This window comes from Diplotaxodon limnothrissa, linkage group LG13 (assembly GCF_057381915.1).
Source record: "Diplotaxodon limnothrissa isolate DT_005_m linkage group LG13, D_limnothrissa_male_GT1.1, whole genome shotgun sequence".
In the NCBI taxonomy this organism is placed as follows: domain Eukaryota; kingdom Metazoa; phylum Chordata; class Actinopteri; order Cichliformes; family Cichlidae; genus Diplotaxodon; species Diplotaxodon limnothrissa.
Window position 1 is genome coordinate 3,158,680 of NC_140608.1, and position 27,058 is coordinate 3,185,737.

At 37.7% G+C, this 27,058-nt stretch overlaps 1 protein-coding gene across 2 annotated transcripts in view; it reads left to right on the plus strand.

Moving 5' to 3' along the window:
* cdh5 (cadherin 5) overlaps window positions 1-27,058 on the plus strand; it is a 37,866-nt gene that overhangs the window by 5,431 nt on the left and 5,377 nt on the right. The window contains exons 3-15 of one of the 2 annotated variants that reach the window (XM_085369640.1): window positions 7,040-7,273; window positions 7,517-7,796; window positions 8,503-8,622; window positions 8,804-8,971; window positions 9,137-9,318; window positions 12,349-12,453; window positions 12,816-12,958; window positions 13,046-13,179; window positions 14,176-14,285; window positions 15,069-15,171; window positions 21,112-21,242; window positions 21,440-21,554; window positions 25,959-26,091. In XM_085369640.1, coding sequence (XP_085225766.1) covers window positions 7,040-7,273; window positions 7,517-7,796; window positions 8,503-8,622; window positions 8,804-8,971; window positions 9,137-9,318; window positions 12,349-12,453; window positions 12,816-12,958; window positions 13,046-13,179; window positions 14,176-14,285; window positions 15,069-15,171; window positions 21,112-21,242; window positions 21,440-21,554; window positions 25,959-26,091 — 1,958 coding nt within the window. Of the gene's footprint in view, window positions 1-7,039; window positions 7,274-7,516; window positions 7,797-8,502; window positions 8,623-8,803; window positions 8,972-9,136; window positions 9,319-12,348; window positions 12,454-12,815; window positions 12,959-13,045; window positions 13,180-14,175; window positions 14,286-15,068; window positions 15,172-21,111; window positions 21,243-21,439; window positions 21,555-23,522; window positions 24,269-25,958; window positions 26,092-27,058 lie in introns of those variants that run through there. The other variant, XM_085369641.1, reaches the window with a different exon arrangement.

Below are 27,058 nucleotides of genomic sequence, written 5' to 3' on the forward strand. Positions count from 1 at the left end.
TATATTTCTCGAAATTTCGAGATAATAACTCGAAATTTCGAGAAAATAACTCGAAATTTCGAGAAAATAACTCGAAATTTCGAGTTATGGATACTAGCTTTTTTTTTTTTTTTTAGTGGCGGAAATGGGCTTCCATATAGATCTGCTTTTAAGGTGAGACAGAGAGAGTATGGGGGTGGAGAAAAGGAAAGAGGGAGAAAAAAGGTGAGAAAAGGAAAAGGGAGAAGGAATGATAGACAGGGACAGAAATAGACTGTATGAAAACAACATGCATCTTTCACCTTGAGAGATACAACAAGCCACAAGTGGAGACTTTTAAGAGGAAAAATGTATTGAAAGCACTGTCAGAGAAAAGAAAAGAAAGAAGACGTGGAGGGAAGAGAGGCAGCGAGGTGTCAATGGGCAGAAAGAGATGGGGAAACTAAAAAAGGAATGACACAAAATACAAAATGTTAGTCAAACACAGTGAGACACTGAGTCTGAAACTGAGACAAATGTACAGTCAGCAGCAGGAATGAATCCCAGGAAGGGTGTGTCCACTTACTAATGATGACCCCACATTAGTAGACCCGACAGCATTTCCCAGAAGGCATTGTGTTTACACTTCCTGTTTGCTGATAAAGAGAAGGAGGAATTGCTGTTTCAAAAAAAAAAAAGCCCCTTTGGGGAAAACGCCCCCAACAGATTTTTTCTCTGTCAGAAATAACTGTGAATGTACGTGTGACATTTCTGTGTAAAAGTTAGTTGTGATGGTGAGATATTTGACTTTTATCTTTCTTTTTTCAGTATGCAATCACAGCTAAAGTTCAGCTTTGTCAAACAATTATTGTTATTCATCTGAAGCTACTTTTAGTTGCCACAGTGTGAAGCTCCACATATTTGATCTGGGAGATTTTTATACAGAATGCCTTTCCTGACACAATCCAGGGGACTTGTGTTTCCTTCCATGACTGAATTGGGGATCATTCGGTTGTTAGGCAAATGTGTAAATTATTACACTGTGGAGACACTTAAATAAATAAATAAATAAATAAATAAATAAAAAGGGCAGCATTCTAACTGCTGGTCAACATTCTAAGGTGGAAATGTTATAAAGGTAATAATGATTAATGGTTATTAGTAATTAATTATTAAACTCCTTTATATTTGTGGTATATTAGTTTATATTGGCTAAACATACAACTCACAAAATGAACAAGTAGGTGTGAATCACAGGAATCAAAATAATGCCAATCTCTGATTCGGTCTTTTACTTTTAAGTACTCACTAAATTATGAACTAAGGTGGGGATTTACCCTTCACAATTCCATTAATGTTTGAGTTGTCAGTTTAAAAAGTCCCCTGCTGCTGCTGAGACTAAGGTGAAGCAATTCTTTAATTTTTTTTAGTGCTTATTTCAACTCTATTGCTCAGGAATAACATAAATGAAGTCAACAATTGTTTAAGTAAAAATTCTAATAGTTAAGTAGCTCATTTTGCCATCAAAATACACTGAATGAGTCGCAGTCCTCTTAAGCAGCTATGGGACAAATCACAGGTTTGGTCACCTAAGAGGTTTTCCTGCATATGTTTTATATGTTAAATTGCTTCATTTATGGTGTTTGTGAAATTTAGGGAGGTTTAATGAGTTTGATTAACTCTCAAATAATTTTGTTTTGAGTTATTTTATTTTGTTTTAATGTAATTGTATTTATTTTAGCTTTAGTCTTGGCTAACATTCTTCTTCAAATTTAGGGTAAGGCAAGTTTAGTGAGTACAGTTCTTTGTTTTAAAGGCAACAGAAAGTGTGATTGCTTTCTTTGTTCAGATTATGTCAAGAAGAAGCATAGAAGCTGACAAACTAAACAAAGGTGATACAGTGATTAGAAATGTACTGTTAATATATGATTTACTGAAGATGTAAATGTTTGAAGGGACCAAATGCATATTATTATTTTTTTTCCAGTTTTTCAGAGGAAAAAAAATGAATAAGGAGCGGAATGAATGGGAAATAAATCACCTTGTCATCCATTTACAGATCGGCATTGTGACATCACACTCACCCCTGAAATATAATTAAGATAAACTTTGAGATGTAATGTATTGCATGAAAATAAAAAAGGGGCAATATTTGATAGGTTCAGACTCTTCTCCTCATGATCATCATTTACATTTTTTTCTTGTCAACTCTACATAAGAGACAGCTGTAGCAGCCGTGCATCATTTATTGGTTTGTGGCCCAAACCGATGTTTCAAAACCTCAAGGCTGGCATATTTGTCATGTTGGAGCCAGAAGTGATCCTACTTGGAATGGGTTGCTGTTATCAGCTAACAAGCTTGATTGGCAAGCTACAGTAATAGACTGTAGGGCTGCATTCCACAGACAAACACACACATACTTGCTAATTAGTGCAAAATTCATTTTCAGTTACCACAGGTCTAGAAACCTGAAGCAACCAGTGTCTAGACCTGACTGACTGAAAGTGGATACTGGAGATTGCTGGCATTTGCTTTTAAATCAGTTGCTAAAGCTCCATTCACGCAGGTCTAGAGACCAAAGGACTGTTTTCTGTGACCATTTGGCAAGTGGAAGGTAGAAGCTTTTGGCTGTCGCTAGCAATAAAATTGGTCTCAAAGGGGTTTAAGGTGCTTCACAGAGACCTCCTTGGCAGCTTTGCCATGCTTGTCGTTGCCATGGTTTCCCATAATTTGCCCGGAAGATGCTGACTTGTCCGCAAACAAAAAATGAACACTTTAGTAATTCAAATTAGAAAAGGTGATGCCTAACAGACAGCTACTTGCCACAGCTGCCTGAACCCGAAGATCAAAGTCTTCCTCATTTTTGGGGGCTGATCCTGACAAGGGTCACACCAGCGGATCATTTGCCTCTATCTCACACTCTCCCTTGTATCCTCTGATGTCACATTTACCCATCCATCAGTGTTTCTAACTTTAGGTGTTTACAGGTGCTTATCATCAGCCTATGTGATTGATGATTGGGGGACATTTCCAATAAGGTAAATGTAGGTTGCCTGATAGATTTAAAACTGCCCTCACAGGAAAATTTAAATGTAGCGACACAAATAGTAATTTTATCAAATCAAATCACCAAATCCTTGGATTACTGCTTTAAAGTAATAGTAAAAGTAATAAAAAAAAATGTTTACTTAGAAGATAGAATAACAGTGTTATGGAAAACAGATGCTGAAGCTACTTAAAGGTAACAAAAATCATAAAGCAAAAGAAGGTTAATAGCAAGTGAAATTAAAGTATTTGGAGGCAACATTATTTCTCAGTGGTATTAACTTTTAATTTCATTTTGATCACACTGTGTTTATTACCTGCCCATGGGGACAGACGTATGGGGATCCACAGCCAGGAAAAACAAATATTTATTAGCGCTGCACAAATGCACTTTTATGAACATGGTGCTCAGATGTTCACTCAAGTCTCTGTTAGACTGCAATAGAACACAATGCACTTCTGTTTAATTAATTTAGTCCTGAAAGGAAACTAAAGAAAGAAAGCACAAGAGAAAAAAATAAAACCCAAACAAAGGGACGTCAACTAAAGGCCAAAAAACACTACTAAGTCTTTGTCTGAGCTGATTTGTGGGGAGCAGTGTGAAGAGGTCATGGGAGGTCAGCAGAATATGAGATTAGACCATTAGAGTGAGGAGACTTTGTGCCAGTATAATCCCTTCATCATAATCTTGCTTTCTTCCTCCATGCTGCTAATGGCTGGAAGACAATAAGATGCACTAATCTCTGCTGGGATGGCGAGGGGCTGTGCTGAAATATCTACTGAAGTACAGAGTGCATATAGACTAAAGTGTTTTGAAGATTATTTCCCTGGCATTTCTGCTTTATTAGATAGGGCCCAGTGGGGGGAGACAAGAACGATGGGGAAGACAAACACAGACAGAGAGGGTGAAACAGTATAAGAAAGACTGGCAACAAAAGTGAAGATTTGCTGCACTGCTGGTGTTTGTGTACCACATACACTTTCATTTTGGTTAAATGGTGTTAAATGCCTTGCAGGCAGGAAGAAGTGATGCAACGCACTGAAACGCCTTCCAACTTGTAATCAGTCAAAAGCCATAAATCAAACGAGGTGCCAGTTGGGCCCAAGTTTTTACGATAAATGGAAGCAATTTTGAATTTGATATAAATGAATCCAATGATTGCTGTTGTTCATGATTAGATAGCTTGGGTCAAGGTAAATGCGAATCGCTTGCATGTGTTACAGTACACACCACATCAATGGTTTATGATGCAATCTATGAGTGAAGTGGTGGGAAATGTAAGAAAACAGTAAGACTTACAAGTGTTGGAAAAAAGCTGAGGTATGTAAAATGGTCAATATCAGTTAATACTGGTAATATCGCTCGACTGAAATCAGAAGCGATGAGTGAGGGTTTGCACTCTCATAGTGTAGTGACTTGTCAGTTACAAGGTAGCCAGTCCCTACTTCATATCCTGCTTTTTCGCTTATCTAACTTTGAAAGGAACCATCATTTAAATATTAATGTCATTCTGGAATAAAGAAGATGCAAAACAATTGGGACCATACAGTAAAGACATCAGGATAATGCCTACTGAAGTCAAAAATCAAGTGAGAGTGTTTTCTTGTTGACTTCTATAGAATTGTCTTTTCACAACCAGAGCACTTGCCCCTGCTGGGAATGAGAAATAATGCAGGTTTAAGGCTTTTCTGCATTAGTTTAACTTTTTAGATCTGAAGGTTGCGTCAGTCTTTTCCGTGCAGTGTATTATGAATGTCTTTAATCCCATTGTTTTTATATTTTTAACTACACTAGCAGCATGATTAACTTTCATGCATCAGAATGAATTGCAATGCAAAATCTCATATATATTAATTAGAGATGGATCGATCCAATATTATTATCAGTCCGATACTGACCTAAATTACTGGATCGAATATCGGAGAAAAATAAAAAAAAATGTAATCCGATCTATTAAATATCACGAAAGCACCTCACAAAACTTGCGACATGGCGTAACTCATGGCTCATAACCTTAGCACATAGGAGCAGTATGTCATGTGATAGAGCGGCTGTGGTATGTGAGACCTGTCAGCGGTCTGGTTGAGCATTTGAAGCAGCATTTCATCTCCGAGAAAGTTATCCCAGAGGGAAGTAAAGCAAGTGTGTAAGTTCATCTCTGAATGTTTGTAAAGTGTTCCCACGTGAAGCTTAACAACCCATATATGGAGCGAGTGCCTCTCTCTCCCCCTCCCTCTCCTGCTGCTACTTCAATCATGAAACTGATCAATGATCAGCTGATCGGCTTTTCTGTCGCGACTCAGGTCTCTCTTGTTTGTTTTTGGCCTACTTTGCACCAGAAAGAGGAAACCAGAGGCTAAACAACAGTAGCAGGTTTAAGCTTGATAGGCTATTGTTAGAATGTATTTAATATTACTTTCTACACCAGGATCCTTTTCTACTTAGCTGACAGCTGGTAACTGTGCAGGGGCGGGTCTAGCAAAGTATAGCCAGGGGGGCCGATAGGGCATTAACAGGGAAAAGTGGGGATACAAAGATATACTTTTCTTTCTTATTCTCATTTAAAATGTGTAGCTTTTAATAAATAATTATCTGAATCTTACACCCAAAGTTTTGATCTGATGTAAAATGTATAGAAGTCCATTACTGTATATAGTAACTGTTAAGTCTAATATATACCCTAGTAAGCTATAGTACTTTTTCCTTTGGGAAGGTACCATCTGTGCTGTCTGCAATTCTGTTGAAGAAAGATGTTGAATCTATTTAATTATTGTGGAAAAATAATTGATTTCTGTGCATTTTTTTTTTTTTTACACGTGCATTAAATTAAAGTTGATTACGGTGATTAAGCATCAGGAGGCGGAGGGTGGGGGGTGGTTCCCTATTTTTTATTTTTTTGCTGGGAGCTTGCAACCCTATTAGTTAGGTTGCTTAATATTTCCGCTAAGTACTCTTTAAAATACCAGAATAGGGAGGATGGAGGATTCAAGTTTATTAGATTGATCAGTATTGCTGAACTATGAAATATTTTGGGTGCAGTGTATTTTTTGCATACAAGTATAACAGAATAGCTTTAGTGTTTGTTTGTTTTTTTAAACTTGAGTATGAACTTATATGAAATGCAGCAAGATATTTAAAAAAAAAACTGTTTTATTGATTAAAAACTACACTATATCGGATTCATATCGGTATCGGCAGATATCCAGATTTATGATATCGGTATTGGTATCGGACATAAAAAAGTGGTATCGTGCCATCTCTAATATTAATTATAGTTGCTTTGTACAAACATTTTTGATGAATAATAATGATGTTGGCTAACTTTTTGGCTTTGAGTATTATGTCTCTACAGCTGTTGGATGAGTTGCCGGAATTATTCAACTTTGAATACAAAACCCGAGCTACCTTATATTGAAAAAGAACAAAGAAAATCCAGAAAGAAAATCCAGAAATCCAAATGTCAAAAAGTCCCTTTATGGAAAGTGGCCTTTCTAATGGCTGATTAAGACAGACATCGTAAGTGGTTGTAGCATCTCTGTCAGTCTCTCTTTCTCTGTCTGTGCCGCTCTCTCGCACTACACCAGTGGGTCAAGACCTAAAATAGGTCACAAGCCTATGTTTAATAGATCCCCATATGACCACAGTGGTGATGTGCTTTCATTCCAGGTCCCATGATGAGGGGCTAAATGTTTCATTGGAGTCCCAGGATGAAAAGCTTTAAGAGCCCTGGTCCTAAATGATAGCTAGACCTCGAGCTCAGTAGCTGACTGTAAGGGGAGGACAGAGAGTCCTTGGCCTTCACTCTAAGTCTCACCCGTGCACAGTGAAGGGGTCTGTCCGTAGCTGATAAGTGGTTTTAATGTGATCCTCTCTCTGTTCCTTTCTGGTCCCTCTCTCTTCTCTCTTTTCTACTACCCCAATGTTCCTTTCTGCATCCTTTACTCCTGTCTTGCCTCTTCCTTCTTTCATCTTTATTCTTTTACCCCCTCTTCCTCTCATTCCTCTCTCTTCTTGATCCTATCCTCTTCTGTCCAGATGATGGCTTGGCTCCAGCAGTGGACCACAGGACTTATGGCCACTATGGCCTTGACCGTCATCACTGCTCAAGACTCTGGACTTCCTGGGGTAGAAAGAGAGAATCTCGGCCCAGCTGACATTGTCAAAAAGGAATCCCATCCTGTGCTGTTCCGGCAAAAAAGAGGCTGGATCTGGAACTCTCTCTATGTAGAAGAGGAGAAACCTGTTGTGACTCCGCTCAAGATAGGACGGGTATATTAATATTAGTATTTTCACCTCAGAGTCAAAAACAGCATTCTCCTTGCCATGGCTGTCTATGAGAAAGCATTTTGGTATTTTGCCACGCCCCCTCAGGTTGAAGCTATAACATCCAAAGTGAATCTGGGGCACTATCTGTTGCTGAGAATCTCTTTCATGCATATCTGAATTTTTTTTTTTTTCAGAATAGTTTATTTGCAGTAATTTATTAAAAGGTCTATTTTCTTTCTTTCTCAGCTCAAGTCAGACAAGAGTAACCCAGGTGGGGTTTTTAAAATAGAAGGTGAGGGAGCAAACGACATCTTCATCGTGGATAATAAAGGAGACCTGTTTGTCACCAAATCTCTGGACAGAGAAAAGAAGAATGCTTACCATTTGACTGCTATGATGTCAGATGCATATGGCAACCGAATAGAAAACCCTGGAGAATTTGTTGTCCAGGTGACAGATATCAATGACAACACTCCTGTTTTCACTCAATCATACAATGGATCCATTGAGGAGAGGTCTAGAATAGGTAAGTATTATCAAGGATTTTTTTTTTTTTTTTTGTAGAAGGAATTGCCAGCAGCTTATTTCAGGTTAAAAAAGATGTTCATGCATTTACGTTTATCTGTACTGCCTCGTGCCTTAACTGTGCAGTGGAAACCTACGATGTAACTGGAAACCCCTCTTAACCCTAGATTGTAGCCTTCCACGTGCACCTCCTGAGAACTGTAACCACACATGAGGTTAACGCAGCCTACAATGGCTGAATGGCAAGGAAGGTTGTGGTGTAGAGTTAATAGGGGTTTTCGGTTATAATCTACAATGTAGACTTCCAGTTGAAGTATAATGAGGCATCACACTCTCAAGTAGTGGTTAATGTTAAGGAAGGAACCCAAACTCAGAAAGAAAAGGTACAGAAACACAATTTTCAGAGTTGCTAAACATTATTTTTTTTAAGTATGCATGTGGCATCTGCTAAACAGGGGTAATGAGACAGATTCAAAATAGACTGAAGTGTGAAAATCCTAAGCAAAACGAAACATTATGCTCACACCTGTCACAATCATTAGTACATCTCGCTGTGAAAAACACAAGTCGGTGACTTTAATTACAGTGTTGACACTTAGTCATGAAGCATTAACCATTTGACATCTGCAAAACACATACACTTGAACATGATCAGCTATTTACTATGAGGATTTCTATCATACATGTATATTATTTCCTTCTTCTAGGAAGAATAGTGGTTGAGGTGAAAGCTACTGATGCAGACGACCCCACCACTGCTAATGCAGAACTCAGGTACTCTTTGACCCATGGAGACATTTCAGCCTTTGAAATCGACAGCATCACAGGTAGGCTGACTCCAGTGGTACCCACCATGTTTGCCATGCTTTAGCGGCCTTTTTTCATCCTGGCAAATTAATTCAGGATCACTTGAGGGTTTCAAGCTATTTTTACTGTAATATGAGTCAGAGTTGACCTGAAAGATAACACCCTCTCCAAATGTCTCGCTCTTTCTCTGTCCCTCTGCAGGTGTGATCAGCTGCAAGATAAACACTTTGGACCGGGAAACCAGGGAGGAGTATGTGGTGGTGGTTAAAGCTCAGGACATGAGAGGATTGGCCTCTGGCAGCACAGCCACCACCTCGGTCACTATTAAGATAACTGACATCAATGACAACATTGCTTCTTTTACCAGAAGTAAGGAACAGTTTTATGAGCATTTACAGTAATGATAAAGAGATGCTTAAAAAGAAGAGATTATCATCAGTCAGGTTTTAGAACCATTAGAAGCATTACATTATCAAATTGTACAGAATCAACAGAAATATTCAGTCTTAATTAGTGTGTGTTTTCCATCCACAGCAAAATATGATCTGAACGTTCCAGAAAACCACAAGGTGGATGAGACGATTGGGATTCTGGAATTGGTGGATAAAGATGAGATTCAGAACAAGGAGCCCATATTTACCATTCAAAATCTTAATAGCAACATATTCAATATTGAACCCAACCATAACAAGGATGGAAACCTCGTGCTCAAAGAGGTAGGAGACTTATGTGTAAATGGTAGAAAGAGAGCCATAACAAAATAAGTTGTTTTTTTTCCCATCAATCGTGTATAATCTTATGTTAATAAAATCCATGCTAGTATTATATAGTATATATTATGGATATGTCTAACTGATGGAATTACAAGTACGTTTATCAGCATTTTTACTACAATTAATGCATATAGCTATGTTTATCACTACCCAGCTGAACCTGTGCAACAGTTCTGCTGGTTCATTTCCTGTTTGGCTTATAAGAGGAATGTGGGGCAACCATATTTGACGTATAATTCTCTGTTGTATTTCAATTTAACATTCCTGAACTGCCATGGCTGTCCCATATTTTTGTATAATTCATTTAGAGAGTGATTTCTCTCTTGTAATTGCTGTCTCCAGTTTGGGGATAAAATAGAGACATGGTTCCCAGCATTTTTTTTCCCTGTGCACGCAAACAGCTCTGACCTGCTCAACCTCATCTTTATTTTATGGTTTTAAAAGACATGATGATTTCATTGGATTAATTTGAATTATTTTGAAACAAACCTTGACTTTCATTTTATTCTTTTATTTATTTAACTTGATTCAAACATGTTATTCTGCCAAAGTTGTTTGGTTGTTGGTCAAAATATGATAAAGGTGAAATTTCATCATTCATGCTACCACGAGGAGTGGCACCATTCCTGAGTGATTGCCTTTAAAAATTTTATTATACATGATCAATTTTAATCAGTACCAGGCTTATAAACTCAATTAGCTACTTGACCCATTGCTACGGATTGTAGTAATTTATATTATAAATGTGCATCAGACATTATTTTTATGTGGGTTTTCTTTCTGTATTTCAAACAAACAAAAAACGGTGAAATTAGTGAAATATTATTACTTTTGTAAAAGCAGATTTATCAGTCTGATGACCATCTGTTTTGCAATACATAGATTTTTAAAAATCCTATTAGTGTGTTCATTTTCCTCATGAACACATCCATCCATTCGCTTCCGCTTATCCTTTTCAGGGTCGCGGGGGGCGCTGGAGCCTATCCCAGCTGTCATAGGGCGAAAGGCGGGGTACACCCTGGACAGGTCGCCAGTCTGTCGCAGGGCTAACACATAGGGACAGACAACCATTCACACTCGCATTCACTCGCACATTCACACCTAGTGACAATTTGGATTAATCAATTAACCTATCCCCACAAGCTGCATGTCTTTGGACGGTGGGAGGAAGCCGGAGTACCCAGAGAGAACCCACGCAAACACGGGGAGAACATGCAAACTCCACACAGAAAGACCCCGGCCTGATGGTGGAATTGAACTCAGGACCTTCTTGCTGTGCGGCAACAGTGCTAACCACCGTGTCACCGTGCTGCCCCATGAACACATATTGCGCATAAATATTATGTAATCAAATCAATAATTTCGTTTTAATGTGCTATGTAAACTGGCTTAGTCTTTCCATGCAGCACCAGGAAATGGATGCATATCCTAAAATACATAAAGGGCAACTCGCTTTTATTTTTATTTATATATGTACACAAGTAAATCAGAGTGTTTTGGGAAGTGTTGTATCCTCACACTTTTTACAGCATCCAAATTGATGGGACCTCGTGCCCAAACAGCTTTAGCACAAAAATAGATTTGCAGTCTACCATTACCAACGAGGATCATAGCCACAGCATGGTGACAGGATTTCCACAAATTCAAAATACTAATGTACTGACATTTTCAAAGTGGTTTCTGAAGCCTTCCTGCATACTCTGCCACCGCATGGCCACTAATTATATATAACATTAAAAGGTGCAATGTCAAATTTCAGATTTTTTTTCCTGCAGGATGTATAAGGTGTGACGTGTTTAAGACTGACTTGAAATCTGGCCTCCTTCTGGTTTCTAAAGATATTTATGCTTGCGGGATTTCTAGCAGGTTGACTTCACTGGGTTGTGCTCTTCAGATAAAGTATTTAGGACATCAGAGAGCTGGAAATGTATTCTAATGAAATGAGCTCTGTAATGGCTTGCACCCTTGCTGGCCTGGAATCAAATCGTACCTCAATCTTCCCCTCAGCTCTCGAGCCCTTCTCATCTTTCTCAACAGCTGTGTTTACACATACAGAATAAGCCAGCTGTTGGCCACACTGTGGTTAAGGTCTTATTCTTGTTAAGCTGTTTACAAATGCCTTTGATACCTTGGGACTGACTATCCTTGTAACCATGAATAATCCAGTTAGCAGAATATTCCTCTCTACCTTTAGTGTCCCATTCACTGATAAAAGAGTCTGCCAGAAAAAATAAGAATATCTGTGTATTTCTAATACATAGCAAATAAATTATAGTGCCAATGTGAATATGACAGTAAGAGCTCTTATATTTGCCAATGTAAAAATGTTTCCATAAAACTTTGCAACTAAAAGTTGTTGTTGCCCCCCACCCAAAAATATAGAACCTTTTAAAAATTGAGGAAAGTGAGCTACACAGGTTGCATAGACTGATTTGTGACATTTACAGCCTTTTTGCACCTGAAATCGTTAGTTGTCCTTGGTGGACTGATGCAGGTGTACAAGACACATTTATGAAGAAAAAAACCACTAAGGTGCTAATGCAGTGTGTCCCCAGTTACAAGCAAAGACCTACAAGGAAAATGAGGTCAAAAGATTTAAAGTTGACAGGCTTAAAGAGTAACATATTGTTGAAGGACTACTATTAATTTTGTGGAAGACTGAAAGAAATTGTAACAGAACCCAAATGCATCAGATTCACACAGCATACAGTTGAGTTCTGTGTTAGTGAGAACTTTAAGCAAACAGCATAATCTAATTTCAGATGCCTTAAAAAAATGGAAATTAACGACAACAAAAATCTCAAATATTTAATGTTTGAAAGAGCGCAACCTTCCACTACGAACACTGTTTTGTATATTTATGTAATAAAGATAGTATTGACTCTGCACTGAAGCTTAGAGTCACAGCTATCAATTCTAATCTAATTAGCACTGACATGTTGCTTACTCACTCACACTATCTTTGCTCCCTAGGCTCTGGACTTTGAGAAGACAAACAGCTATTCTTTCACTGTCCGGATGAAAGAAAATGTCCAAACTCCCGCTGACAACACAAACGCTGCAATCACCAGTGCACAGGTAAATATCAAACAGGGCAACTGTAACTTTCATGAGTCAGCAAGTGAATGTTTGTGATTTGCAGTTCAAATTGATTATTTACTTTATTTTATTGATCACTTTAGCCATCTTCAAAGACAGTTGCCGACTTGATTTTCATTCTCTAAAAAAAGAGAATCAATGCTGAGGAATGTATTTAATGCTTCACTGTCAAGAAATACTTTTCACAGATTCGGATTAGCAGGACACAGTGTGATGCTGTGTAAAGGATTATAGAAAAAAAATTAAACAAAACATTTCATAGTTTCATATTCCTAGTACAATTACATTTCCAATGTTGGTCTAAACTGTTGGCAATCATTTAAATCATTTAAAATTGCCAGGTCAACATCAACGTGTTAGATGTAGATGAGCCACCGATCTTCTCTGAGGACATGTACAGCTTTAACGTGAAGGAAGAAATGCATGTGAACAACATAGGATTCATCAAAGCCAGAGATCCTGACAGAGCCAACAAAACCATACAGTATGCTGCACTCATTCCCCAAAATAAGTAATAGTGTTACTAATCCTGTAAAGTGTTTGTTAGAGTGATCTTGGTCTCTCTGTTTAGGTTCTCCATCATGCAGCCGGACTGTCCTATCGGTATCAACCGACTCACAGGTCAACTGTACACTCTGAGAAATCTGGACAGAGAGGATAAGCCCACACACATGTTTCAAGTTAAGGCGCAAGAGGAGCCAAGTGGTATGTCACACACTCTCATAAGAGCTGTACAGGGTTTATTAATCCCTTTCCTCTAAACAATACATCCTCACATGAAAAATTGAAACCACGTGTTTTACAACAACAGCAATGTGCATACAGGGAGGGAGTTAAAGTACAAAGGCCAAAAAAGACAGTTTGTTCTCTTGGCTGAACATCTCTTGTAGATTTATTGAAGGATGGGAGTGTAACACATTAACAGGGATTTTTACAGACTTAACACACCACCATAACACCTGGTCGACCCACATGAGAAGGAGAGAGTAAGCAGGAAAATCACATTAGACTGCCTCTTTGTTCACTTCCAGCTTCCAAACCAAACTCTATATTTTTAGATCAGCAATGAATGAAATACAGAGATCTATTTTAGTGGCTTGTCACAGCGTTTAAGGAAGACAATGGTCCCCTGAGCTTGACAAGGTCCTCGGTATACAGTACATGTTCTGTACTAAAGATAGATTCAAAATCTTAGTACAAGAGACAAAAAAGAGACTCACATATTTATCAAAAGATGAATATTCAAAAAGAACATCAGTGATATAAAATAAATGTAAAAGATGCTTTAATGTGACGAAAATAGCTGTCCAACAAACAGCTCACAAATAGAAATGCTTTCAGTTACTTGACCTTTAATCTAGTCCTTCAGTGACAGAGATATACACACTAATCTCCAGCATAGTTAGTCACTGTTACATTGGCGCATCAAGGTAAATGACAACTAAATCCTTAGTTTAAGAACTTTTATATTTCATTTCTATGTGGCTTCAGTATTTTAAGATAAATGACACAAAGTGTTGCAGAAACAAAAAGTGCAGTTGTTTCCACATTTGCATCTCCTCCGCAAATACTGAATGAGACTAAATTATACTATCACTACTGAATGCCCTCTTGAGTCTCTGTTTGCAGCTTTTGCGCATTTATTTGGACTATTTTCATTGTTAGACGTGTCATTAATGTGATGTTTTCTTTCCTCTCTAGGTTTAGAGTCAGTTGTAAAAGTTAATATTAATGTTCAGGATGTGAATGACAATGAACCTGAACTCAGAGCTGACGACATCTATATATGTGAGAACGACGAGTCTAATACGGTAAGAGGTGATCGTTTTTATATCTATACTATTTATAGATTTTAATTATATTTTTTAATTTATATAGTACCAAATCACACAAAAACATTAGCCTCAATTGGCTTTATACTATAAGGTAAAGACTCTAAATATTCAGGAAAATCCCACAACAATCAAATTATCTGCTATGAGCAAGCACTTTGTGATGGCGGGAAGGAAAAACTCCCTTTTAACAGGAAGAAATCTTCTGCTGACCCAGGTTCGGGGAAAGGCAGCCATCTGCTGTGTCAGGTTAGGAGAAAACATGAGGAGAAGCTTGTTTCTTATTATTAGAGGATGCATCTTAATGGAAACTAAACGCCAACAGATCATGCTGAATTGTTGTTGATGTGTCTTCTGAATTAAAACTCACGTGAAGCCAAGCATGTGATGAGCTGGGGTAATGAATGCATTTTACATAAAAGCCTAAACGCATATTTAACTGTCTGTCTCCTCAATAACGGAGCCTGGGAAGCTACAATAGGTTTCTCCATTATTTACAGTTAAGTTTTTATTTGATTTTTTTTCCAATTGTGACTTTAATATACATAATCTGAAATTTGGATCCCAACCTAAAATGGTGTTTTTGCCACGTGCCATGTACATGGCAGTCGATGACTCAATGATTCACATGCATGCCATACATGTCTGCATAAATCAGTACATATATAATTTACATATATGGACTGCACACATTGACTGCAGAAATGTGCAGTCAATGTGCAGAAAGGTTAATTTTAGAGTCATTTTTTGGTCTTTCCTCAGATAATTGGAACCTTGACTGCCACAGATAAAGATGATCAGCCAGTTGCCTTCACTTTCAGTCTGGCGAGTGAGAATTCCAACTTCTCCATCAGAAACTATGGCAGTAAGTCCTTCTGTGTACTGAACATTTATTTACTTTTCTTTTCTTGCTTGTTGCTTTAAATGGTGCTCTGAGCAAGCACTAGCCTTGGAACTTGTTGCTATGCAACAACTGGAATTCTATGTGAAGCCCAATGTTCTGTTTTTGAAATGTAAAATTATTTTAACTTCCAAAAACATCCTCCAGTTCTTTAAGCCAGACGGGAGACTTTGAGAGCCTGTCTGGGACCATAAGTACTATCTAAAATGCACAACAAAGACTGGAAATAATGAGAGCTATCAGTTCGATGGGCTTGAAGATAACTCCCTCTGTGTTGTAACCTTGTCACAGCTGATGATGTTCAATGAGCATAGTAACACAAAGTGGTGCTGTTGAGAGGTCTATAATACATTCAAGGACGGAAAAAAGAGAAACTACATCAAGTGGACAATTACTAACTATGGAAACTGTAGAAAGAGGTCCTGGGCTCAAGTTCAGTGGCTGGCTAGGGTCTTTTTTGTGTGGAGTTTGCATGATCTCCTTGTGCCTACTTGGGTTCTCACCAGGTACGGCAAAACACATTCATGTGCGTGTGAGTTGTTTGCTTCTATATGATCCCCCTGTGACAGACTGGTGATATATATTTTATGGGCCTGGTTTACTAATAACTTGTAGCACTGCAAACTGGGTTTTGGCATAAAAAAATTACTTTGGGTATTTACCAAGAGAACAGTGACAAAATTTCTCAGTGGGAGTTCCTTTCTCAATGTGCAAAATATAACGATAAGAATATCTAAATTAGACATGCTAACTGATTTACAGGTTTAGTGCTAATTGTGATGCTAATTGTGATTACAACAACCTTTAACAACAACCTTTATTTATAGAGCACATTAAAAGCCTAGGCATACCAAAGTGCTTTACAGAAAAACAATAAAATAATACAGTTAAGAGCATTAATATCAAATATAATAAGAACAGCAGACAATGTTCACAGTAGAAAGCCACTAATAAAATGGACTGCAGCACATAGATTATAGCAGACCCAGTGCCGCATGATAGAGAACACCAAGAATGAAGGAATAGTAAAAAGTTAATGCAATAGGTCGCAGTTAACAGTCAGCATTTAACGGGTAGAAAAGGCAAGTTCAAAAAGATAAGTTTTAAGGCGTGCTTTAAAGGAAAAAATAGAATCAGACTCCCGAATGCCAATCAGAATCAGAATCAGAATCAGAATGGGTTTATTGCCAGATGTTGAGGTTTACAACATTAGGAAATTGCTGCGGTGCTTCAGTGCAGACAATAAGAATTAAAGTGCTATGTAGAAAGAAAGATATGTGCATGAGATATACATGAGATATATACATGAGAATAAGAATTATGAGTGCTACGTAGAGAGATATATACATGAGTGCAGGTGGTGATCAGTGCCAAACATATATACATGAGAATAAGAATTATGAGTGCTACGTAGAAAGATATATACATGAGTGCAGGTGGTGATCAGTGCCAGACATGAAATGATGCAGTGACACAGCGTAGGGTCATGTGTTAGTGGCGGGGACAGTCAATCGGGAGGCTGTTCCATAACTCAGGTGCAGCAAAGGCAAACGATCGATCGATTACATTTAATTTAGAAAAAAAAAAGCACGTCTTATGTTTTGCACATGAAGATGAACTGTCTACACCTGTGCTTAAAAAACAGTGAAACTGCTAAAGGTCACATGTAAAACTGACCAGTATTGTTAGTATTTTAGGATGGATTGTGCTGACATGCTAATTTGCTCATTTGCTCATTTAATTTAGTATATCTATATCATGCTTTAGTTTTTCTCATTAAATGAGGAGTAATTAACACATTGGAATATATTAGGGATGAACAAAGAATTTTAATCAGAGAAAACTTATTAATATTAACACACACAATACTAAAACCTCTGTAACTAATGTCTTCAAAGTAGTCAAAGGATTCAAAGGCATGATGGTTGTTTGATTCTCATTCATTAAATGATGCAAGTGGTCTTTTTCAGGATGTAGTATGTCTGTAGACACTAAAATGAACCAGCTAGTTGGAGCCAGCATGCAGACATCTCATTTTGATTATTCCATATGCAAAGAGCTCAAAGAGTGAATAGTACTGATGTCATTTGGGGAAAAATATGTAGGTGTACTGTATATTTACAAATGAAAAAGGTTTAGCTTGAATTAACTGATGTGACATATGAAGAGGTATGATCCTGAGAGAAATTTGTTGGTATCAGCTTTAGGGGAGAGGTCATTCAATATAGGATACATAACAGCAGAAGTAAAAGTGCATTCATGATTTTTATCATCATATTCAGTTATTATCCATGACAGCCAGAGGGAAATTCATACCAACTGTTGCAGTCAGAAATAAAAAAAATATATAAGTAAATGAAAGCCTAAGGTAATCAGATGAAACATTTAGGTAAGGTGTTAGTATTTAATCTATCTAATCTGAAACCTGAACCATATTGAAGATAAACAGAAAAATGATGTGAATTTTACTCAACAAATTCCACTCGTGCACGTGCCCAGAGGGGTTGACTTGTTGAACTGAAGGAGGAAAGAAAGACAGAGTAGTGCAAAAGCAAGGAAAAATTAGGCTTAGGTGCAAGAAAAGATTTTAAAAAAGGCAAGAAGTTCAGAACTAAGAGGAGAGCAGGAGGAACTGAACCAAAAGAGACTTACAAGCAGTAAAAGAAAAAAAGAAAATGAAGATAAAACTGAAATGGATGCTTTACGTAAGGCAAAGATTAAAGAAGGAAAGGAAAAATAGAAAATCCAAGACAACTAAATGGAGAATAACAGTCTCGAGGCAGACTGAAGAAACGGTGGACCGACAAAATCAAGGAAGACATTAAGTCTGTCAATGCATCACCCGAGGACCCCTTGGACAGAACCAAATGGAGAAACCTTTGCCGAAGAGCGGACCCTGCACTAGCGTGAACAACGCCAGGGTGAAGAAGGAGAATAACAGTAGATGAGAACCTGAGATAAAAGAGGACTAAAACTAATGAAGAGGGAGGAAAAGCAGTGCCTTGAGAGGGGAGGAGAAGAAAGAAGAGCATGGGATGAAAAATGAAATAAGGACACTTGCAGAACAAAGTAGCAAGAGAAGATGAGGACATGAAAGAACATTAGAAACACCACATTTTAAGAGCAGTGGTTAAAAAGGTGAAGAGGAAACAGGGATGCAAGAAAGGTGGGAAAGAGAAAAGGAGAGAAGAGAGAAGAAGGTAGCTGTTTGATAAAGTGCTGGTTGTCAGTGCAAACCGATGTTTTCCTCTGTGGCTCAAGACTGTGCCCCCCAAAACCCATCTGACAACACCTCACACCACTTAACACACAAACTAAAACATGGCCTAGAGACACAAACACACACATACACAACAAGAGCTGCAAAGTGAAGGCTTTTGAAATATTCATCGACTACCAGCTCTTTAAAACTTGCAAAAAACAACCTTCATTATGGGATTCACAAAGAATCTCACACTCCAACAGTCAATGTAGCTGCACAGTGAAGTGACAGGACTCCATGTTCCGACCACATGACTACATGAAGCTTAGCCCATTAATGCTGGACAGACAAAAGGGAAGGAGAGGTAGGAAAACAAGGAAACAAAATAAGAAAAGATGAATAGGATGCCGGAAGAAAAATATGTAAATAGAAAAAGAAAGAGAAAGAGAGGATAGTGAGAAATATCCAGAGAGAGAGGAAAGAGATTAAATCAAACAAAAACGGAGCAGGAGACGAGACGGAGAGGAGGGATGAGATGAAGGGCGGACAGAAGCTGTTTCATCTTTTATTCGGTTAGTTAAGGATTCATTTACAACCATATCCTTCCACACATACCTTTGCAGATGTTGTCATACAGGCTTTATCTGGTTTATCTTGGTTATTGAGATAGTAAACTTAGTTAAGCACCTTATATGCAGAACCTTGTTCATCCCTATGTCCTGTGACTGGGAATAGAGTCAAAATTATGTGGAAGACTCTGTGTATATAGACTAGTCTCATTCATGTTCGTGCTTTTGTCTCATCATTTAGTTTAGTTCATCGTGCAGAGAAATCAGAATTCAGAAGATAAAGAATGTATTTGTAGTGAAGATAAATGGTTAAAAACAATAGAAATTGCAGTGCTTCTCAAGCAAGTTTTTTTTTTCTTTTTGATGTTTGGTTTTTTGTTTTGTTATCATGTACTTTTTTCTCTTTGAAATGAGCTCCACTGTCCTGCATGTTATGTGCTCTTGGCCTTTTGGGATAATACACACAAGTGTGTCTCTGTAACCTCTGCATATTTTAAAGATCAATGCAAAAAGGTGGTTGGATACCACCAGAGTGTCATCACTGTTTATTTCCCATACAGCATTGAGGAATTGTTACAGAACTGAATCTTCTCCTGTATTCATTATTGCTGCTTTTCCCATATACACGGACACTTGAAATACCTGCAGCACAGTTTTAGAGTTTATATACTCATTTGTGTTCATGAGCATTCTTTCAACTGCAAATTCAAAGAGCAACAATATCACATATCCTTCATGAAGAGTTTAAAAACAATAAATAAATAATTAAATTGTGGTGCAGGTATTTAATATATTTTCATTTCCAAGGTAGAAATGATTGGGTGTTCAACACACAATGGAACAAATACTTGACTAGATCTTTTCAGTAAACATTCTCAGTATTCCCCTATATAAATCACACAAGACAGTGTGACCTGATTTTCGCTGGAAATACTTGTACATGAAAAAGAATTGCAACACTTTAAAGGACTTTAAGTGTAAGAACATACTTTGACTCTGTGCAAGTGTTTGTGAAAATGCTTTCAGGCAGGAAGTTATTCATGCTGGTGAAAAATCAGGGCTTCTGTTAAACACTCTGGATTTGAACTTCAAGTCCAAATGTCAAAAATCACAAAGTTGTTTTTGTTTGAACTTGAACTTAAACCAAAGCTACTGAATGTGTTTCTTTATTTGAGAGTATTCAGAAGGGTCCTTCCTGCCATTGTGTTCTCTGAAATTCCTCTAGTGGTGGGATATTGTGGAGGAAAGCGTTTGGCAGGAAATTTCTGCCTGCCAGGAGTTTGACTAATGACTGTATTGTTGCTCAGGTCTATGAAAAGGACATCGATGTAATCTACTCAACAAGTTTCTTTTAACTAAAACTGCAATTCAGTTCAGTTCTTTTTTCATAGCTTTTTTAATAACGTCACAATAACAGTAATCTCAAGGTGCCTTTTTTTATTGTAACTGAAGATCATACATTATTACAACAAGTCAATATGGCAGTTACTCTTGTTGAATGGGAGTGAGAAGGTAAACCTCTGTCTTAACACTGGGGATTCCCATGTGCCAGGAAATGGGGGGTGAGGGGCAAGAAAAGCAGAAAAGAATCGATGGAGAGGCATCAAAATGTAAACGACGGCAATGAGATGACCAAAGTTTTCTGTATCAGACTTTGTCTGGTCACTGATAGACCAAATTACATACAGAGTAGTCTGTAATGAAGAGATATTTCCAATGACAACAACATTCTTCTGCAAAGGAGAGTGATCTATGTTAATACATTTGTTCTGCCACTTCATTTAAAAACCGCCTTGGCTCCTTGTAGGATTTGCTTTTGCAGATTTTTTATGTTCTGTGATTATTTATGATCCTAATTGACTCCAATCTGAAATGCATCAAAGCCATAACCACAAATGATCTCTCTGCCTTTATTTAGTCACTCTCTCCTCGCTGTCTTATCTCAAATCTAGTCTTATCTGTTCAGCATGACTCACATAAATAGACTTTGTAGACTGAGCAGGTGAGCATTAGTTTTGCTTTAGTGAAACGAGGTGATGGGTGAGGCAAATTAAGGGAAATTTGTGAAGCAAAGGTGGTGTGATATTTTGTACTTAACTTACTATGTGTATTTTCTTGTATCTCTTTGTATAGATGGCACAGCAGCTCTCATTGTGAAACAGGGCCCGTTCAGCCTGGATGACCCCAAGAATTACAAGGTGGATATAAGGGTCAGTGACGGAGGACATCCCTCCAAGAGCAGCGTCTCCACAGTATCAGTTGGGGTATGCATTTTTTGTGTGTGTGATATTGAAAGCTGCTTGAGATTATTTTAGCACTGATAATTTTAAATAATTGTAAAGATGAAATGTCTTGTCTCTGTAAACCCAGTTTTAATGCAGTAAATATGTAGCTTCAATGAATGTTCAGTAAATGGACATTCAGGCAAGGTACTGACCGACTGATTGGTAATATGTTGTAGATATGTCAGTGTGATCCCAACCGGAATCGTACTTATTGCAAACCTGAGGCTCGGAGAATGGGAGTCAGTGTTCATGCCCTGACAGCCATTTTGCTTTGCATACTGACAATTCTCGGTAAGTTATTTTTTACTTTTTTGTTATACTACTTGTTTTTTCTACCTTGTTTCATTGTTATGACTTTTAGAGCCACCTTAAAGGGTTAACCTTGAGATTTTTAATGCTATAGTCTGTATACAGGCTTTTTTAAGAGTATTAATGTTTATAAGAAAATTATTTTTTAGCTGCATAAAATCTGAACCTCAATGATGTCACAGATGACTAGAAGTTGTGCAGGTATGGAGTTAATAAAAAGCAATGATGTCTGTTCTCTGCTCATCTTTGCTTGAGGCCAAAAGAAACCCGAACAGATATCTGACAGATCTATCAGTGGTTGAGTTGCATTCTGGGTATTGTAGGTGTCAGATTTTGACAGGAAGAAAGCATAATAATATATATGGTTTTTCAGCATCCTTTTTTAGACCGTCCATCATGAATATGATGTGAAAATGAAGTTTTAAGTTGTTATGATATTAGGTAATAGATCCTGATTTGGTTGCATGTGAACTTGCTTGAGTAACTATCTCTATATTGTTTTAAGTTTATTTATGCTTGTCTGTGTTAGAATATATAGAAAGGTGAAAACACATCATTCCCAGCATATTTGCATTTATGCTGAAAGTATGGGAAATGCATTGAAATATTTATTGCATTTTTTTGCATTCGTATTGTAGAATCTGTCCAAGTTACACATAATGGCATGTGCAATATCAGTGCACATAATGATGGGATTATAATGCAACAGGAAAATCCATATATCCAAATGACAAGTTTTTTCTTAAGACTATAGCTTTTCACCTTTAATACCAGAGGACCTGCTTAATGTCATCTTCTGTCTTACAATAGTAATTATTTTTGGCTTTTTCCAACATTTGACTATTTTCCAAAAAAGATGTTTTCCTGTTTTTCTTGGAATAACAAAGCCAATAAACATTCAGAAACAAAACCATTTTCATTTTGCAGAATCGTTTAATTTCTGAACTCGGTCTGGCTCGTGAAATGCAAAAGCATTTTGACTGATTTCAAAGCTAGAAATTTATCTTACCTAAAAATCTATTTTTCCACTGTTCTCCAGTGGTCAGATGTGTTTTCTCACCCTCAGAGACTCACTGAAGTGTACTCCAGGGTGTGAGTCTTGTGGTGTAGTGGTTAACACTTTCACCTTATGTGTGAAAGATCTCTGGTTTGAGACCAGGAGGAAACACAAAAAATGCTCGAAGGGGTCACATGCTTGGAAAAATGTGCCAAATCAAATAAACTAATGAGAGAGCAGCTGAAAAAACTCAAACATAATATGGGTATGGATGAAGCAAAGCACACCCAAGGGGATCTGGAAGTGAAAAAGGAGATACAACTTTCAAACAGAAAGGGCAATGAAACATTTTAACCCACTGTGTAGACAGCCATGTTTATGCCTGGAATAGAGATTGGATAAAAAAAAATGTTGTTGTTGGAAGTAGGAAAAGTTTTAAAAATGAACAATAGGACTTGAAAAAAATTCTAAACAACAGGGAAAAAAACAACATTTTCACTCGCCTTGTTTTGGGTTTGTTTGCATTTACACACAACAAATAATAAACAAGCTTTTGTGAAATATTTGAAGATTGAATCAAAGATCGATGCCTAAATGTTTAGACAGACAGTAATGTAAAAATAGTACTTTTCTTCGTTCTTCTTTAACTTTATTACCGGTAAGCAGAGAACTTCTGTATATATTGTTATTCTCTGAGAGAAATTCATGAAGACAGCATCAGTGATAGATGCAAAAAGCCAGTGCTGAGTGATCGGGACACGTGCACAGATTCACTTGCCCTTGCTTTGCGATAAATAAGATTTGTGTTTTGCGGGGAACGTTTTCCCCTTCTGGTGTTGTTGGTTTTATGAATAATGCAGCGGCGGATGTGAAAATAATGCCTGTAGTTGTGCACTCAATATTCTCTTTGATACCTTCGCCCCCTGCCTTTTTTGTATTTCTTTGGGAAAAAGAGACAGTTGTCATGTTGGATGAGAGGCACACTGGAGATACTTGGCCAAACAAGAGGGATGTGGAATGAGATGTACTGAAGAAGGAAGGAAAAAAGAAGAGGAACTTTAAGATAAGGGGGGATGGAGGCAAAGTGACACGTGGAAAAAAGTGTATATCAAGACTTAGATATTGGATGTGGAGAGTGGTGAAACAGGCGGACAGATGTAAGACGGTGAATTGAGGTGGAATGAGACCGGCTGAGTGACAGAGAGACAGAAAGAGGTTAAAGAAGAGAGACATGGAAGAGGAGAATTGTGGGAAAAGCAGCAGAAGAATAGGAGTGGTAATGAGGGGAGTTTATCAGTTCTTTAGGTGGCGTCTGCTTATCAAGCACCACCAAACACTCAACCTATTAACTATTAATACACTCCTTCACTATCGGGCCTTTTCCCCTTCATTTTTTCCCTTCATCTCCCCCTTCCTCTGTTTCTTTCCCTGTGGGTCTCTCTGTCTCCCTAACTTCCCCCTTCTATCTCTCCTACTCTTTATCAAACAGCCCCAACACAGGCTAGATTAACTATTTAATGCACTTGTCATTATCTGTCAGGGCCCAAAGCAATTTAGCGTGCTCCCCATTCACAGGCACATTTTCTCACATGAAGCCGGGTTTGACACACGAAAAGACATTTTTTCACAGTCCTTCTTCTCTAAAGAAAGGGCTTCTTTTTCCCCCCCTCTCTTTTCTTGTCCCTCTAAGTCTGATATCTCCAGAGCTTATTAAACTGCAGAGCATGTGTTGTAAAAGATTAATCTGTTGGTTTCCCATGCAAACTTAAATTAGTCCCACTCACCCTCAACTAAAAGGCATGGCTAATGCTGCCCGTCCGCTGAGAGAGAAAGAGGTTCATATCGGGACCGAGGCTTGGGGCCTAATCTAATGTCAAATGTATCCTTCCTTCTCTCCTTGTCGCTCTCTTTCTCTCCTGATTTCCTCACCCCTAAGTCGCCAGTTTCTTCCACTTCCTCCTCCCCTCAATCAGTACCCTCCCCCCCTTTTTGTTTTCTTCTTTTTTCTCTTGCTTCCTTCTCCTCTGTACTCTGTGCCCACTGACATGCAGCGTGTAATCAAAAACTTTACTGAGCTTCTTTTACCCTACTTTTTATCAAGTTTGGCCTTTTGAACCCACTTTAATGTCATCATAATGTTGTGTACAAGTCAATTCGTTTAATTTTAGAGTAAGCCTGGTTGTTCTGGAAACAATTACAGTTATAGCTTCAGTTTATGAATGATCAGACCGGCTCTAGTGTAACAGCCTGCAGATAAAATCATAAGGGGATTATCGTAAGGGGCTGCCCATCATTCTCTCTGAGATTGTTTTACACACAATAGCAAAGAGCTATTTCATGCAGACTATGAAGTCGAGCTCAGCTGTTATCCTTCTACACATCCAATTGGTTGATATCTAATCAAGTGCATAGCTGCTTCAACCTGCCCACAGTTGCTCTACATGTTTAAGCCACTTTGCAACCCACCTCCCTCACAGCTGGGTTCCTGTGTGGAAATAAAAGACATTTATGAATAACAGCATACTTGTTCATAGCTGCTTACTACAGGAACACAGATTGATTGATGTTCCAGTGGAATTTTTAAAATTACTAATGTCACAGTTCGAGTCAGATTATACTTTCATATAATCTATAATCTTGCACGTATAATTAGGTTTAGAGTTAGGCCTTGTTCTGCTAGAATATTTTGCCCTGTGCACAGCATGCTACCTCGATTGTTTTTGAGACAGACATAATTAAAAGTCTCAAGTCTGATAATTGTCTTTGTTTCTTGAACTGAAACAAATGTTTTTTCTTTATTGATTTTGTGATTTAAGACTCCCATTGTTACACCCCCTCCCCCCGTTTCTCTCTTTCACAATTGTTTATTTCATCGTCATCTGCTTCTCTTTCCTTTCCTTCTCAACACCCCTGCACGTTGTTTTCTCACACTCATTTCCACTTCCCTCGTTGTGTTTACTGAAATTCCCTTCCTGTCTTTTATGCTCCCCTTTCTTGTCTTTCTTTGTGCAGTTACTCTGTGCATGTCTCTGGCTGGGTAGATTCACTTAAGGTTTTCACGCTTGGGGCGAACGTCTCAGATACCTTAAACCATCTATTCCTCATTTTCTCTCCTTCGTCACTGCACTGCTCTCTAGTCTCATTCCCTTGTCAGTGCTCTACTTTTCTCACTTGTTTCCTGGCCCCATTCTTATTCTGCTTTGGTTGCGAGTCTCTATCATGATTTCACAGTCATAGAGCCATTGGTCTGAAAGGATAAATGATTAAATGCAGTCTGTCTTTTTGTTTTACTCTTGATGTCTTCATTTTCTACCAACAGCAGTTTTGATTCGCTGTGCTGGATGTCAGCCGAGTAGATTCTAAACACACGTTTCTTTTCTGCTTTTAAGTCATAGTGATCCTGTTCGCGATGAGGAAACGCTACCAGAAGGATTCTCTGGCCAATATGAAAAACAGCGGAGAGATTCATGAGCAGCTGGTCACATACGATGAGGAGGGAGGAGGAGAGATGGACACTAATGGGTATGCAGATGAAAAGAAGCACTGCTATACACTTTTAAACTGACAACTTGAATATAACTGAAATGAGCTGACATGGTTTATCAGCAGCCCCCCTTTTTTGCAGACTTACATTTGATTCTATTTTCTTTATAATCCTCTCAAAGGAAATATTTTTGACCTCTGAATGAAACAACAAAAAGCCAAGAATTTATAAAGTCTTGACAAAGAATGACAGAAAATCCATTTTAAGTAAAAATGTAAAATAAATGTTGCTTCTTACTCACACTTTCAGCAATGCCAGTGAGGCCATTAATGCTCTTTTTTATGTCATTAATTTCTCTTTTGTGGCTGCCATGCATAAAAAAACAGCTCACAAAAACTGAAGGGAGCTTTAATTATTTAAATGTAGGATTGAAACTGTCTACTGGAACATAGACAGCTTTTTAAACATTTAAACATTCCTCTTTACCTTATACTGTTTATGTTTCTATTGCTTACATCCTGATATTCATATTTTTAAAATAAATGAAACAGATATATTCAACGTTTCTTATGCTTTTTTATGGTTTATTTGCATAATCTTTTTATTATTATAAAATCCTTGACAACAAATAATAAAGTGTGCTACCTCCTATATCTCCATTTATTTGCACTTTAATCGTATCATCTTTTATGTATCTACTGACTTAGTTTCACCTAATCTAAATCGAAATATCACTAGAGATCCACATAATTCAGGTAAACTATCCATATTAAATGTACCAGAACTCACTGTTTGCCGATAAAAGCCACAAACGCAAGTTAATATAAGAATATCTAAGTTGCAGAGTAGCCAAGACATTACATTACTATTGGTGACTTTCTAAAATATATTTAAAAAGACAAAAAGATCAAATATAACTTGATAGTTGAGCTGTAGCATTAAGCATTCTGTAATAAATATGTCAGTGGACATATTTAAATGTCCGTACCCAGAAAATCTCTGTGA